This window comes from Phacochoerus africanus, chromosome X (assembly GCF_016906955.1).
Source record: "Phacochoerus africanus isolate WHEZ1 chromosome X, ROS_Pafr_v1, whole genome shotgun sequence".
NCBI lineage: Eukaryota > Metazoa > Chordata > Mammalia > Artiodactyla > Suidae > Phacochoerus > Phacochoerus africanus.
Window position 1 is genome coordinate 118,516,828 of NC_062560.1, and position 17,209 is coordinate 118,534,036.

General features: G+C 41.0%; 1 protein-coding gene across 10 annotated transcripts in view; it reads right to left on the reverse strand.

Annotated features, from left to right (window-relative positions):
* Nucleotides 1–17,209, reverse strand: part of ATP11C (ATPase phospholipid transporting 11C) — a 171,579-nt gene that overhangs the window by 31,318 nt on the left and 123,052 nt on the right. For all 10 annotated transcript variants that reach the window (XM_047763956.1, XM_047763951.1, XM_047763948.1 and 7 more), the window contains 4 exons: nt 13,949–14,123; nt 8,815–8,917; nt 7,178–7,323; nt 1,208–1,267 (listed from right to left, as the gene is read on the reverse strand). In XM_047763956.1, coding sequence (XP_047619912.1) covers nt 1,208–1,267; nt 7,178–7,323; nt 8,815–8,917; nt 13,949–14,123 — 484 coding nt within the window. The remainder of the gene's footprint in view (nt 1–1,207; nt 1,268–7,177; nt 7,324–8,814; nt 8,918–13,948; nt 14,124–17,209) is intronic.

The window sequence follows — 17,209 nt, forward strand, 5'->3', positions numbered from 1 at the left end:
TTGAAATTTAGAAACTCAGTCTCTAATACCTGTGATGATGTAACCAGCAGCTCAGCTTGGCAAAAATCATTGAATTGCTCATACATTAACTACAAAATTTCTGAGTCACTGAGCATTAAAGCTCCTTTATTTAGCTATACTTCCACTGGAAGCAATGCAAAATCCATTTCAGCTGTTAAAAGAAACCTACAAAAATGCTTGCTCATCCCAACACTTACGTATCAAGTTAACCTACAGCACATTCTTTATGTGATAAATATTCAACAGAGGGCAAAAAGTGTAGAATCGCTTAACGAATCTAAGGCCATATCCAGGAATCTTCTTGGCCAGCTGAAACATCAATGTTTTTCTAGAAAATCAACCTGAGAAACTGCAAAAGCATGAGACTTTAATGAAATAATCAACAACATTCTAGGATTATTAGAAAACATTGTAGAGACTGTTAAAAAGAAAAAAATAATAATTTTTTAAAGGATCTCAATTCCAACAGGATGTACCAAGTAACTTTCAAAAAGAAAGTAACAATAAGACCATTACTAAAGATATAAAAATTTGCTATTGTCAAAAACCAGGCCAATAACTTACAGATGAGCTCTGATATGAAAGTATATATGTTAGGAAATAACACAATACCTCACTAAATAGTTTTGATTGGTAATTAGATCCTGATTTGATTATAAAATTATTTAATACATGTAAGTGAACAAAACTTTGTACAAGGAAAAGAATGCCAAGTGTTTTTGGATAAAATTTAAAATAATGAAAAAAAAACAAAAAAAAAAACAGGTCAAGAAGATCAACTGTTGAACCAAGAAAAAAAACGGTTCCTTTATTTTGGGCGTATCTCTCTAATGTCTACAATCCAACACTTAAAAGGTAATTTATTTATTTTTATTTTTTATTTTTTGCCTTTTAGGACCACACTGGCAGCATATGGAAGTTCCCAGGGTAGGGGTCGAATCAGACCTGTAGCTGCCAGCCTACGCCACAGCCACAGCAACACGGGATAGGAGCCGTGTCAGCGACCTACACCACAGCTCATGGCAACGCCAGATCCTTAACCCACTGAGCAAGGCCAGGGATGGAACCTGCGTCCTCATGAATGCTAGTCGGGTTCATTAACCACTGAAGCATGAAGGGAGCTCCAAAGGTAATTTATCAATAGCAAATATAAACTACATTATGACAAGTACCTAGGGAAACAAACCTGTTGTGAAAATCCACAGAAGAACTGGTACAAAAACTGTGGCAAAATGAAACAAAGGTTCTGGGGAAAAAAAAAGAAAAGGGTTAATATTTTCACTTGATCAACTTTCTAATATCACAATGTAATAAACTGCTACTCCAGAGTGCTAAGAAAACCACTCAAACTAAATGATTACATTCATATTAATACCAACTTTTGTCCTACCAAGGCAGAAAAGGATCTCAAATTACTTTATGAGAACCTCTTGCTATTCTTCTAGGGAGGAAATAAGCAGATACAAGATGAACACTTAATGATACTACATTTTAAATGCCAAGTAGAGGGGGAGTTCCCGTCGTGGCGCAGTGGTTAACGAATCTGACTAGGAACCATGAGGTTGCGGGTTCGGTCCCTGCCCTTGCTCAGTGGGTTAACGATCCGGCGTTGCCGTGAGCTGTGGTGTAGGTTGCAGACGCGGCTCGGATCCTGCGTTGCTGTGGCTCTGGCGTAGGCTGGCGGCCACAGCTCCGATTCAACCCCTAGCCTGGGAACCTCCATATGCCGCAGGAGCGGCCCAAGAAATAGCAAAAAAGGACAAAAAAAAAATAATAATAAAATAAAATAAAAATAAATAAATAAATAAAATAGGCCTGATCTAATTATAAAAAAAAAAAAATGCCAAGTAGAGTTGCAAAATCATCATAAAGTAAACTGACATAACGTGTATATCAAAAAGTCAATTAATGCTGGGAGTTCCCGTTGTGGTGCAGTGGTTAATGAATCCAACTAGGAACCATGAGGTTGCGGGTTTGACCCCTGGTCTCGCTCAGTGGGTTAAGGATCTGGCGTTGCTGTGAGCTGTGGTGTAGGTCACAGATGCGGCTCGGATCCCGAGTTACTGTGGCTCTGGCATAGGCCAGTGGCTATGGCTCCGATTAGACCCCTAGCCTGGGAACCTCCATATGCCACAGGAGCAGCCCTAGAAAAGGCAAAAAGACAAAAAAAAAGTAAATTAATGCCAATAAACATTCAGGAAAAAAATTTTTTTTGTCTTCTGTCCTTTTAGGGCCGCACCCTCGGCATATGGAGGTTCCCAGGCTAGGGGTCTAATCAGAGCTGTAGTCAACGGCCTACACCAGAGCCACAGCAAGGCCAGATATGAGGTGCATCTGCAACCTACACCACAGCTCGTGGCAATGCCAGATCCTTAACCCACTGAGCAAGGCCAGGGATCGAACCCGCAACCTCATGGTTCCTAGTCGGATTCGTTAACCACTGCACCACGACGGGAACTCCAGGACATTTTTATAGCATATGCTGACATGAGCAAATATCAACTAACGCTTTACCGTCTGTTACTATCTCATCAAGCAGATTAAAAAACTATAAGCTGACTCTCCTGGAGTTCCCATTGTGGTGCAGCACTCAGTGGGTTAAGGTCCGGTGTTGTCGTGAGCTGTGGTGTAGGTTGCAGATGTGGCTTGGATCCTGGGTTGCTGTGGCTGTGGCATAGGCCAGCAGCTGCAGCTCTGATTCAACCCCTGGAAACCTCCATATGCCGCGGGTGAGGCCCTAAAAAAGCAAAACTAAGAAAGACAAAAAACACTACAAGCTGAGAATTCATAAGGCAGTAAAAGCCACTAGGTGAGAAGATAAATACTGAAATTAATGTCTTCAGGCAAAACTACTAGAAGTAATATTTTCAAATGAGAGCTATCCTTCAATATAGACTGTGACTGTACTTGAGTGCTGCTATCACCTCTTCATGGTGTCTCTGCATTTCTCTTTGGGTAGCAATTTCAATAGCCCATTTTAAAGCCATGTCAAAAAACCAGTCTTCTTCCTTTTGTCACACATTCTTACTCAGCTAATGTACCAGGCTGGGAAACTTAGGGCTGTTTTAAAAAATCCAATGGATCCTGAAAATATGAACATCTGTCATAGCTGAGGATATTTAGATGAATATACTACAGGCTCTGGAAGACATTTCTAAAGAAAATGGCTACTTCTGTTTTGAGTAAGTTCTATGGCATCAAAGCGTTGGAGCCCCCAAGGTCATCACCTGGAACAACATTTGTAAGTATCACTTCTGGTAGAATGCAAAGTACTGTCAGTAGCCTTTCTAGAGTTTTGTTTGGTTGGTTGGGTATTTTTTCGGTGCCACCCCATGGTATAGGGAGTTCCTGGACCAGGGATCAGATCCCAGCCACAGGTGCGACCTACACCGCAGCTGGAGCAATGCCAGATCCTTGAACCCACTGTGCTGGGCTAGGGAATCAAACCTGCATCCTGGCACTGCAGAGACACTGTAGATTACATTGTGCCACAGCAGGAACTCTAGAGTCATTTTTTATGTATATAAAGTGTTCTGAGGTTGGAGGAGGCAATGCTTTGTGCGGATTATGGGGGTCCTCTGTGGGAAGGAGAGGTCTGACTCTCCCATTAGAATGTAAGTTTGATGAAAAGAGGGACTTTGCCCGTGTTATTCCATTTTGAATTCTCAAGGCCTGAAACAATGCTTGGCACATGGTAACACATTCAAACATATTTGTTGATTGAATAAATAAAGAAGTTAGATTTTAAACTAGGTGTTAAAGATGAACAGGATATGTTGATGGAAGGAACCAAGGCAAGGCCACATGCATTTTAATCATGTAGGGTAAGCCAGGAAGTGCCTTAAAAGACGAACTAATTCTTAGTTTTATTTCTTAGACAATGGAGAGCGAAGGTTTTGGAGGACAAGTTGAAAAGCGGCATTTTTCTAAACATTAACTTGGATAAATTATGCAAAAAGGAGTGAATGGAGAAATGGAAAGCAGGAAGACCTGTCGCTGAAGTACTCTAGGTGCAGGCGATAATGACTTGAAGGCGCAATGGCAAGATAAGAGGAAGGAAGGCATCTTAGCTCAGCCAAAGAGGGTCAAAAGTATTAGAAATCATCTTGGGACCAAAAGCAGCACTAAAAATGGAATACTGCTAAATGAGTCACTTAAGATGATAATGGCCAAAGAGATCCTAATGAAGACAGAGGCCATCTACATAAATAACCCCCTAAATTGGAAACAGGGATATGCAGATTACTGACCACTTGTAAGCATTAGCCATTTTAATGGTTTTTTTTTGTCTTTTTGCCTTTTCTAGGGCCACACCCTCGGCGTCTGGAGGTTCCCGGGATAGGGGTAGAATCGGAGCTGTAGCCTGAGCTGTAGCTGCCAGCCTACACCAGAGCCACAGCAGCTCAGGATCCGAGCTGCGTCTGTGACCTACACCACAGCTCACAGCAACACCACAGCTCACAGCAACGCCGGATCCTTAACCCACTGAGCGAGGCCAGGGATCGAACCTGCAACCTCATGGTTCCTAGCCGGATTCCTTAACCACTGCGCCACGATGGGAACGCCTGTTCTGTTTTTCTTAACAGAGTATTCCTTCCATCTGGTGGCAGTTGCTTGAATTGCAGGCCAAAATCTCAAAGAGGCAAAACCAAGCTTCTACAATAGGATTAGACTGCTAGGCAGAGCTGTAGGGTCTCTCTTCATGGGCTCTACTACCAAGGGAAGGTAAGAGAGAATAACCATCCATCACCACGTGGGGCTGTTAAGTTACTGAGCTCATAGGCCCGAGAGACCCTAACTATATTATAAATAAATAACATAACCACACTGAAATGTGTAAGAAGAAAAAAAGTAACTTTGGAAGCAGTATTTTGACTACATACTCTATAAAAAGTACACACACATATATTACTCAAGTAAGTTTGTTTCTCACAGGAATATGAGTTAACTATTCTGAAACTACTTTAAGTGTACTTGCGGATTTAGCAAATAAATAAACATAATGAGGATGAGGACTGAGTTTCTCACCACTGAAAAAGGAGCAACTAGTAAGGAAAAGGGCAAGGTTAGGGAATTCCCATTGTGGCGCAGTGGTTGACGAACCCGACAAGCATCCATGAGGTTGAAGGTTCGATCCCTGGCCTCGCTCAGTGGGTTAACGATCCGGCGTTGCCATGAGCTGTGGTGTAGGTCACAGATGCGGCTCGGATCCCAAGCTGCTGTGGCTGTGGCGTAGGCTGGTGGCTACAGTTCTGATTTGATCCCTACCCTGGGAACCTCCATATGCTGCCAGTGTGGCCCTAAAAGACAACAACAAAAAAGGGCAAGGGTGGGATGAACCTTGCGGTGTTGGCTGTAATTATGCATCAGTATAAAGAGACTTCAAGTATTGAGTTCATACTGAAACCTTTAATTCTGGCCCAACAACTTCAGTTCAGCACGAATGAGCACAACTAGCATCCACATCTTGATTTCTAAATACCATTTGCAAATAAAAAGAACCAGTGATCCTTGGAGAAAAGTCTGAATCCAGGACTGGGACAGAAAAATACAAGAGGAACCCAGAACATCATGTAGTACCAGAAAATAAAGGGGTGGGTGGGACCAGGGGAAGAGAGGAATGGGAGGTTGCTACTCAAGGGGTATAAAGTCCTAGTTATGAAAGATGAGTAGGTTCTAGAGGTCAGCTGTCCAACATTGTGCCTACAGTTAATCATACTGTAGCATACACAATCTGTTAGAGCGGTAGAGCTCACATTAAATGTTATCACAAGAAAATACAAATTAAAAAATAATGGGGCCATGGTGAAAGGACACAAGAGGCCAATCTATGACCATCTGAGTAAAAGAATGAATAATGATAGTAATGAATTTCACTTCAGAATAAAACATCTGGTTTAAGCAGCAGAATACTTTTTCCAAATGAAATTACACAGAGCAAAACTGAGGAGCCCTGAGACCCTCAAAACACCATCTGAATCAAGTTATGAAAGTTAACATTATCATGAATGAGACAGTGACAACCTGTGCCAACTGATACCATAACAGGTTCCAATATTGCTTCTGTGGTAACCGTGCCCAAATGCATAAGTGAATCTAATAATAGTCAAACATTAGACCAACTCAAATCCAGGGGCATTCTACAAACTAACAGCCCTGGCCAAATCACCACGAAGTCAATGCAATCCTGTTTCTATCTGTTCATTTGTGTAATTTCATTTGAAAAGAGGATTCAGCTACCAAACAGTAGTTTAGAATTATTGCTCAGGATAAATAGTGAACCAGCTATTCACAGATGATACAACACGGACGCTCAAAACCATGCTAAGTGAAACAGGCGACACAAGAATGCATATGATTATATTTACATGAAGTTCTAAAACAGGCAAACCTATTGTGTACACTGCATACATTATATCCAAATGTATATATTATATACCATATATATGACTATATATCATATAGTAATGTAAATCAGATTAGTTGCTTGGTACAAGGGTGGAGGAGACTGGGAAGGAGCAAAAGGGAACTTTCCGGGGTGAGAGAAATGGTTTATATTTGAGTGGTAGTTACATGGATGTATACATTTGTCAAAATCAAACTGTAAATATTTAATGGGTACATTGTATTGTATTTATTTATTTATTTTATTTTTTAATTTTTTTTGTCTTTTTGCTATTTCTTGGGCCGCTCCCGCAGCATATGGAGGTTCCCAGGCTAGGGGTCCAATCGGAGCTGTAGCCGCCAGCCTACGCCAGAGCCACAGCAACGCAGGATCCGAGCCGCGTCTGCAACCTACACCACAGCTCACAGCAACGCCGGATCGTTAACCCACTGAGCAAGGGCAGGGACCGAACCCGCAACCTCATGGTTCCTAGTCAGATTCGTTAACCACTGCGCCACGACGGGAACTCCCATTGTATTGTATTTAAACTACACTTTAAGAAAGTCGACTTAAAATTTTTATCTCAAATCTCTTGCATTAAAAGGAATTTCTGGTTTCTGATTCGTTACATAGACTGCCTCTGGTTTGCTGACCAAATTTCAGTACTAAGACAGTAAAAGCAACATGAAAAAGGGGGGAAAAATGTAACTAAGCTGAGCTAATGCTGGGTTAAACAGTCGTAAGTTATATTATAAATATTTTATCACATACCTTATAGAAGAAATACTGCACAAGGTGTGCTATTCTCACATAATATAGATGTCCATGAGCCAAGAGCAGTTTCTTTAAATGTTTAAACTTTGGAACAGAATAATCACTATTCCTGGCTGCCTGCCGACCTTCTTTGCCTTTAATACCTAAAAAAAGAGAAAATCTCTATAGGTATAGGGTATTTTCATAGAATAAGTAACCCCCTGATTTGCTACTTTCACATTTTTAACTTGCTTGCATGTTACAGTTCAACTGAAAAGTTCAGCTTTGTTTTTTTAAAACACAAAGTGCTTTTAACAGTGACAGTGAGACTTACCAATAAAAAGTAAAATTAAGTTTAATTGGCAATTACCTATTTATAACACAATATAAAACAATTAATAGAATCATTATTTTAATCATAAGGCAAAAATTATCCTGAGGGAAAAATTAAATCTGAAAATTATTTTAATGGTACTTAGTAAGTGCTTAATTAGGCATGGCACCAGACTAGGTGCTATATTAAAGCAACTCAGAGACCTGGGGTTTATGGTCTAAAAGCTCAAATCTGAAGGGTTACAGTGAGATGGTTAAGTCTTTATACTGAATGATATTCTGAGTAGTGGTTAGCAAACCCTTAGCCCTGGCCAAAATGTCCATAAGACAGTTGGTTCTCACACCAAGGATCCTTAAAATTTGGTCCTGTCCAAAATGTCAAGATATCTGGTCCATAAGACAGTTGGTCCATGCCAAAAGATCTCTGAAATCTGGTCCTATTCAAAATGTCCATGAGCATATTTGGTCTATGCCAAATGGGGTTCTGGACATGACCAAATCTCAAGGACCTTTTGGTGTGGACTAAATGTGTTACAGACATTTTAGAGAAAATGTCCTGCAAGGCTGAGCAGCAGCCCAAGTATTCCATGAGCTAAAGCAGCTTTAGGCCATTTCCACAGTCAGTAGCTGATGAGTCGGACTAGAGTTCCATACAAAATAGGATTACTTCCAAATGGAAAAAATTTGGGAATCCAAATTGCAGTACGATAATTTCCAAGATACTAATTCCATTATTTCTCCCCCTCCAAAAATAACACTTGCTGGGATGTTAGGATTGCTGCCTCCTAGCAGCCTGACAGGGGGAAAAATGGTGCAGGTTGTAGAAAAGCTGTTGTTGCATGCCAACACATAAATTCTACACTGCAGTCCAAAGCATGCATAAATATTGCCACGTGGAAAATCAGCCATCCAATTATCATTTCTTAGTCCCAGACAGAATCTCAAAAGATATAGTACAGCAACATAAGCAGGTGATCTGGCCAGGGGCAAAAAAAAAAAAAAAAAAAAAAATCAATAAAATTTCATGCATGCTGTCAAAGTAAAAGCCAAATGATCAACTGCACTGCCAGTCAGCTTGGGAAATTCACTTTACTTGGCTAATATAAAAATATCCTCCAATTCTGTACTGCTACATTCCCACCAGGAGTAGGACTTTGCTATGGACACATGACATGATCAGACGAGGACCTTCATATGATGAACAATGATCACTCCCCAATTCAAGATGAGCAACCAAAACAATCGCTCTAGAATAATAAGACCACTCTACCTAAAAGCAATACTGATACCTTACAGCTGCCATCTCATTAGATGTTGCTTACCTATTCCCACATGGGATTCCAAGATCATACTAACATCATTGGCACCATCACCTATCGACAGTGTTATGGGGCTGCCTTTTAAATTCTTCACCATTCTCACAATCTAAACATTAAATACAAAAGAGGTATAGAAAAGGTCAAAGCAGAATGTGAGATTGTACTACAATGGGGGTACTTGCCTCATTCACACTAGTAAACGAAGGCCTTGCAAACAGAAAGGTAGTTTGGGCATATATGTACAATAGTCTTGAATTACCAGAGGCAGAAAAACACAGCTTTGCAAAATGTTAACACCAGTGCCCACTTGCTTGTGGTTTTGTGCATGTAGGAACTATTAAAATCCACACCTTCTACCTATATTAGAGGTCACCATGCTTTCTTCTTCTTCTGCCACTGCTTCATGTTTCCCTTCCTTTCAGATCAGGTACCGAATGTGAGAGAAGTGGAGACTGGAGCAGTGACCTGGGTAACACACGCAGGGCTGCCAGGACTAAAGCGCGCAGCGAGGGAACAGTGTTTTTGGTTACCTGTACATCTCTCCGCCCTGCTGACGCTCCCACATCACCTGGGTGCACCGCCAACCCTTAGTCCCATTTAGCTGCCAACTACACTTTACTAAATCTCCTAGGTCCAATAACAATTCGATCTCTCATATAGGTAGCTGCATTTTAATTTATTTTTTAAATTAAAAAATTTTTTTCTTTTTTCCCTCCTTTTTGGCATGGAGAAGTTCCCAGGCCGGGGATCAAACTGGCGCCACGGCAGTAGCAATGCCAGATCCTCAACCCCTGCACCACCAGGGAACTCCCCAGATAGGTGCATTTTAAAAGGGGGCACCTTAAAGGTGATGATATTTGGAGAAAGATGCCTGAGATATGTGTATAAAGCCTGCCATTATTCCCTAAGTGTCTCCTGTCAATGGCACAGTGCAGCTCTGTGCTGTGTTCATGGTAGTTACTGAATAAAATAAATCTCGTGGCGGAGTTACTGGTGGGAGATGTATTTTGTAAGCAGCTATCCTCCCACCTTATGTTTTAGATATTGACTGCTTTGTGTCAACCCTCAAAACCCCTTGGAATCGAGCTGCTTTTAAAAAGCTTATATAATCCAATAATTAAATAATGCCCTGCAAAAGTTGTGTACTCACAATGGCTTTCACCAGGTAACACAGAGTCCATTTTCACATAAGTGAGTAAAAATAATTTAAACTAGGTGAAACCACACTGCCATCTTTTCTTTAAACAAAGTTCAGTCAGATTTTAGTTGTATTAAATAGCATAGCAAAACTCCTCACAATCTAATCCATTTAACACAAAAATGATGTTACTGGGAAATGCCAGCTTTCCCCCAGTCCCTGGCCTTAACTTGGTTCTTTTTAAGTTTACAAGAGTGTCAGAAATAATCTGTGAGTCAAAGACAAAAGTAGTGAGCCTAAACTAAATTTGGTTTTTTTTTTTTTTTGGTCTTTTTGCCATTTCTTGGGCCGCTCCCTCGGCATATGGAGGTTCCCAGGCTAGGGGTCCAATCGGAGCTGTAGCTATGCCAGAGCCACAGCAACGCGGGATCTGAGCCGCGTCTGCAACCTACGCCACAGCTCATGGTAATGCCAGATCGTTAACCCACTGAGCAAGGGCAGGGATCGAACCCGCAACCTCATGGTTCCTAGTCGGATTCGTTAACCACTGCGCCACGACGGGAACTCCTAAATTTATTTTTGATAGGCTACAATACTGGTTAAACGAATTGCACCTGCTATAGTATACTGTGTGCTGTAATGATTTACACCTCAAGGAAGAAAAGCGCAGCCAGAAAAGGTCCAGGGAAGGCAATAAAATTATCAAGGCTGACACCTTCTGCGTGAAAATATAGATTAACAACATAAAAGTTCGTCCCTGTGGAAAGATAAAAGGACATATGGTCATGGACCATAAAATCATCAAGGATTTCGATAGATAAACATGGAGTTTTTTACCAAGCTCCAGGTCACTTGTATTAAGAACTTTTCTTCAATCTAGATAGCTTCACAAGGAAGAAACCAATTTACAGAAAACTATTTATTGATCAACTATAACTACATGCAATATAATGTGCAAAAGCAATGTGCAAATATCTAAAAAAGATATAAGGCTTGGTCACATAACTTAACAAGCATATAATGGGGAATGGATACAATAATATCAGATAATCAGATTAACAACACAAGATAACAACATGAGCTATCTGTGCCAGGGAATATGTAACACCGTTATCTGAGCTGTCCACATAAGAAGGCCTATGATGTCAGCTAAGGGAGAGGACACTACAAGTTAGATTTTACAGAAGGAAGAGTGGTTTGATCTAAACCGTAAAAGGTTGGTAAGATGTGCGTGGATAGGGAAAAAGGGGTTGGAGGAGTGTTCCAGGACAAGAGAATGGCATGTTCTAAGGCACACAGCCAGTTAAGAACAGTATATGCTCAGACAACAGATCCGGTTTGAGCAAACCAAAGAGTTTTCACATAGGGGACACGGACAGGTACATGTGGGGCCATAGCACTGGGGAACGATATTATGAAAGTAGCAGCAGGGTGCAGGAAAAGTGGAGAGAGAAAACAAGACTTCTGGCAGAGTGAAGGTAGTCTGTGTGTAGCTGAAGGAGCTGTTAAAAATCCTGGACCTTGAAGGTGATGGAAAGAAGAAAACAGATGGAAAAGAGAATGTACTAGAAAATAGAATTTGGTGACTGAGACCACAGGGAAGGGTAAAGCATGGGGGCCATGAACAGATTTGAAGGTTTTGAATCTAAAGACCTAGAAGTACAGAGAGCTCTGTAATCGATGTAAAAAAAAAGGATAGGAGTTCCCACTGTGGCACAATGGGTTAAGAATCTGACTGCAGTGGCTCAAGTCCCTGTGGAGGTGTGGATTCAATCCATGGCCCAATGCAGTGGATTAAATGATCTAGCGCAGCTGCACCTGCAGCTGGGGTTCAATCCCTGGCCCGGGAACTTCCATATGCCACAGGTATGGCCATTAAAAAAAAAAAAGAAAACAAGAAAAGGAAAATAATGATTGAGCTCTAAAGAAGACTGAGTTGAGGTGATAATGACACACTTAAGAAAATGTGTGCAGTAAGCAACTAGAGAAGTAAAGCAGAACTCCAAAGCCTGGGATTGGAAAAGAGACTTGCAAATCACTTCTACTGACATGACAGTTGAGTAGATGATATCCTGGAAGACGTGACTAGAGTACGAGAAAGAATGAACCACAGGGGGCTCCATATTGCGGGTAGGAGACGCAGCATGGTGTTAAGAAGTCAGATACTGCCCGGGGCAGTGCAGTACTCAGGACCCTGGTGGGCAATCTGAGCAGCAGACAATGAGTATGTGCAGGCTGGGGGCCAGGAGATACTGCCTCTGATTAAAGGGACAGATTTCTATGGATCCTGTTCTGATAGGATCTGCTTCCCCAGCTGGGGCTAACCAAGGCTCTTAACGTTGAAGAAAAAAAGGGTTGCAGTGGAAACCGAACGTGCGAAGAAGGTAGAAAGAGACAATGCCCTAAATTAGGAGGGCTGTGTGTGCGAGCATGCATGACTGAGGCAGGGGGCAGGGTGTTTGGGAAAGAGAAGTGAAGACACGGCACCATCCTCGGGGATCAAAGCGGTACATGTAAAAGAACACAGTGTACACAGAAGTAAAAAGGTGTGTAACTAAGATTCTAAGGTTCCTGAGAGTGAGTACAAGCAAAGTGAAGCAGATCGAAGTGAGCTGGGGGAGCCAGCAAAGGCAGCATATGAGAGGTGGCCCTTGTCCTGGGTTTTGAGTAAAATTTTTGTTACACCAAGAAGAAATCAGAGAGAACTCCAGATGAGGATATGCTATGAGGAAAGCTTAGGAACTTGAAATGAGCATGGCACATGGGAGGGAAACAAAGGGTGAACAACCAACAGGAGTGGACACTGAAAGGGTTAACAAGGGTGACCCTGAGTGCCATATTGAGCCATCTGCCCTTCATCCTAAAGGACTATGAAACTACTGAAAGCTTGATAGGAGAAGCACTGTCTTAACAAGATGAATTTGGGAGTATAGGGAAAAAGACTGTACAGAGAAGGGTGAAATCAAGGAGACTAGTGAGGAGATTAAATCAAAGAATCTGTGTGTCAAGTCCTAAGGGCTTGCCTGGATTAGGATGAATAAAGATTTAACAAGATGGCAGCGAAATGAGAGCTATGACAAAAGGTAGGATCCATGGGATATGGTGACTATACACAGAGTGAGCAAGAAAAACAGAGCAAAGGTAGTCTGGAGATGTAAGAAGCAAAAGAAAAATGTCACTGGTAATAGGAATAAAGAAGAAAGGGGACAAAACAAACTGGCCTGAAGGAGAAAATTATACTATCTGTCTTGAACACTACGATTTTAATGTAAAAGTGGGGAATCCATATAGAGCAGTCTAGCAGGCAGCTAGAAATATGAGACTTAAAAAGGAAAAGTCAGGATGAGATATATGTCATCAATGGAAGTCATTAAAAATGGATGTGCTTATCCAGAGATAGGCTATAAGTGAAAAGCAGAGGGAAGACAGAGCCCCAGAAAAAAACTGATAATTACGAAGAGGATGAAACAAAATAAAAATAAAGTATGCAGGGAAAAAAAAAAAGGACCTTGGACCTTCAGAGAAACCAAGGGAGGCAGTTTAAAAGAGGACAGAACTGCAGTGGAGAAGCGAGGAGAAGGGAAGGCAGCGTAACAGATTAAGCAAGGAGGTCACTGCTCTCCTCCAGGAGATCCAATAGAATAAGATGAGAGAAGAATGTTTGGGGCTGATGTAATTAATAGTGGAGCCAGGAGCAGTGGAATGAAGGCGCCAGGCACTCATTAGAGAAGTTTGGAAGGTGAGGAATTGGACAGCAAACTTGAGGGCACAACACAGTGAAGCACAGGTTTAATTCAAATTGGTGGGAAGACTCCTGAATTGGACCATACAGAGGGAGAAGCCAGGGAAGATATAGTAAAGTGCTAATGGCTCTTAGAAGAAAATTACACACAACATTGTAACTCAGCCATACTTTAAAAAAAAGAAAATTAAAAGTGAACATTTGCACGTATATGTACAGAAGTACCCAGAATGGATCATTAACTAACACCCAGTTACCTGGGCTTTCTGTAATGGTGCCATCCGACAGCAGAGCACTGCAGTGCACTTCATACAAATTTGTAGGAAAATGCTTTTGTAATTGTTAGAACCAGAGTCTTGACTCGAATTTAATATGAGAGACAGTGTGGAGCCATCGATGATTAATCCATATTCCTGATGTTCTGTCCATGCTCTGAAAAAGAAAAACAATGCATCTGAATGTACAATACCTTACTATTTTGGAACCTGATTTAAAAAACAAAACAAAACACAAAGAGAAGGGTTATAATCAATCTGGTTCCTTGACCTGCAAATTCTAAAGAAGCATTTGTCTCTAATAATGGCACAACAGAGACATTCTATCATATCTTTAAGACTCAAGCTGCCCATATAGATGGCACTAAGTTCTAAATATAAAAGTAACAGACTTTTAGTAGTCAGTCTTCATATAAGAAATTCAAGCTGAGTTTTGGAAATTATAGTTGCATCAGTCAAACTGTGATATGAGAATAAATCATCAGTCAATCTGAATACTCTTTAAAAATGCAGAGAAAAGACAAGGTGGCTTTGGGGTACACAAATCACAGAAGACCTTTTACTAATATTTTTGCCTGAATGACAAAACCTATCAATAGACCTGGCTTCTCAAATATGATGTGCTACCTAAAAGACATGGTGTTCATTAAAGAATACCATATAATAATGATATCTGTTCCTTGAATAAGTTATTTTATATTACATTAATGGTTTGCAACATAGCCTTCCCATTAGAGTCATCTGGGCAGTTTTTTTTAAAAAGCCTATGTCTGACATTTATCCAAAGACAAATTAAATCTGAGTATCTTGGGCACAGCTTGGCTATATATAGGCATGTTTTAAAAAACTCTAGGTTAATTCTCATGCATAGCCAGGACTAAGTAGTATGAGTTGCCAGGAAAGACAAACATAATAGGTGCCAAGTATTTAAGAAAAACATATGGTGAAAACTTACAACTGAGAAAATTCTACCAATTAACATTTCTTTTTTTTTTTTTTGCAATGAAGAAAAAAAAAACAGTGATTAATCATTTTCTGCTCAGGGAATCTTGGGTGCCATTTGAAAACCACTGCAATAGAAGTATTAGACATAGGATTTCACTGTTATAGAGTCATTTGTCTAATTTTAAGCTTCTCAAAGTTCAATGTTTAAAGGAATCTTGTTAAAATTCTTACGAATCTTCTTCAAGTACACATTTTGATTCAGGGGGTTTGGGGTGGGACATGGGATTTTGCATTTCTAAAGAGCTTCTGGTGATAATGGAGCTGTTGTTCTATGGACTAAATTTTTTTTTTAATTTTTTTTATTTTCCCACTGTACAGCAAGGGGGTCAGGTTATCCTTACATGTATACATTACAATTACATTTTTTCCCCCATCCTTTCTTCTGTTGCAACATGAGTATCTAGACAAAGTTCTCAATGCTATTCAGCAGGATCTCCTTGTACATCTGTTCTAAGTTGTGTTTGATAAGCCCAAGCTCCCGATCCCTCCCACTCCCTCCCCCTCCCATCAGGCAGCCACAAGTCTCTTCTCCAAGTCCTCTATGGACTAAATTTTGAGTAGTGAGAGCTTCACTATATCATTATACCTCATCATTCTTTCATTCCATATTTCTTTGGTGTATACTGCTAACACCATAAAAATTCTGTATTTATCCACATTTTGCTTCTTAATTTTATGAGCATGTTTTATTCCCTAATTAAAGAGGTATCAGTCATGCATTCTCCTTCTTTGTTCCTGTACTCACGGAGCTTCCGATGTGCAGAAAACAGTGGCTCAATAATCAATCAAGCAATATCTGTAGCCATCAACTTTAACTAGGTCATACAGAAGAAAGGAGAGGCTTATTAGCTAATCTTTCCTCAGAGAACAGAAAATCTCCTTGGCGTGACAGAGGCACACATGAGAGAATATACCCAACCAAACAAGATTTTAATGGTTAGCATTTGGTGATTGAGACAATAAATACACACCAGGAAAAAATAGTGGGTTCTCTGTGAGGTGTGCTATCTGAAATGGAACGTGAAAGATGGGACAGAAAGAGGTGAAGAGAGAATGTAAGTGTGGTGCACTCAGAAAATAAACTGAAAGGGTCACCCGGGGCCTCTGGCGCGACTGATTCTGTGGGGAATGGAGCTCCACCCATGAAAGGTTTCTGAGCAGGGCTGTGATGCGGGTGGGATTTTACATCTAAGGACTGCTCATCTGGCAGAGGGGCTCTGAGGTGCAGGTTACTAGGAATCTGATGAAGAGCACCAGCGGGGAGAATGGGAACACGGATAAAGCCTGGTGGCTGCCGTGGGAGAGACGAAGGAGCAGAAGCTGGCAAAAGAGCTTCTGTGCCTGAGGCTCGTGTACCTTGGGGAAAGACTATATCCAACACAACTGCTAAGACAGGAGGAGAAAATGTTCCGAGGTAGTCAGTTTAGCTTTCCATGAACGCTGGCTTTTACCAAACTGTCTGAGAGCTGAGGAATGGTGCTATGGACTGAACCGTGTCCCTCCAGAAGTCCCACAATGAAGCCCCAGCTCCCAAAGTGATGGTATTTGGAAATGGGGCCTTTGGAAGATAATTAGGTTTGTTTATTTACTTACTTATGTCCATGCCCATGGCATGCAAAAGTTCCTGGCTCAGGGCCACAGTCTTATATGAAGACTGACTACTAAAAGTCTGTTACTTTTATATTTAGAACTCTGATAATTATGTTTACATGAAGTCCTGAGGCTGGAGCCCTTATGATAGGATGATGGGATTAAGAGTCTCTAAGAAGGGGAAGAGACACCAGAGCTTCCTCTCTTTCTCTGCCAAATGAGGACACAGCAAGAGCACAGCTTTCTACAAGTCAGGAAGCGGGACCTCACCAGACCTCGGCCATGTTGGCACCCTGATCCCGGATTTCTGGTCTCCAGAAGTGTGAGAAATAAGTTTCTACTGTTTAAGCCACCTGCTCTACAGTGGTTTGCTACGGTAGACAAGCAGACGAATATAAATGCCTGAGTAAAACACATGTAATCTGGACTGCCTTTATAAGTACCATTTGGCTAAAGAAAGAAACATTTATCACAGGCAATTAATAAAAACCTGTTTACTCTCACTGATGTTCAAGTAACAGAAGAACAACAGCTGTTTTAAAAGTGGCCATCACCTCATGCATGTGGGCAATTCATTTTTAAAGCTTGTTTAAACACCAGAGATGAGGATACAGGTACAGCTAACAGTTAAAAGCATGGGCTCCAAAA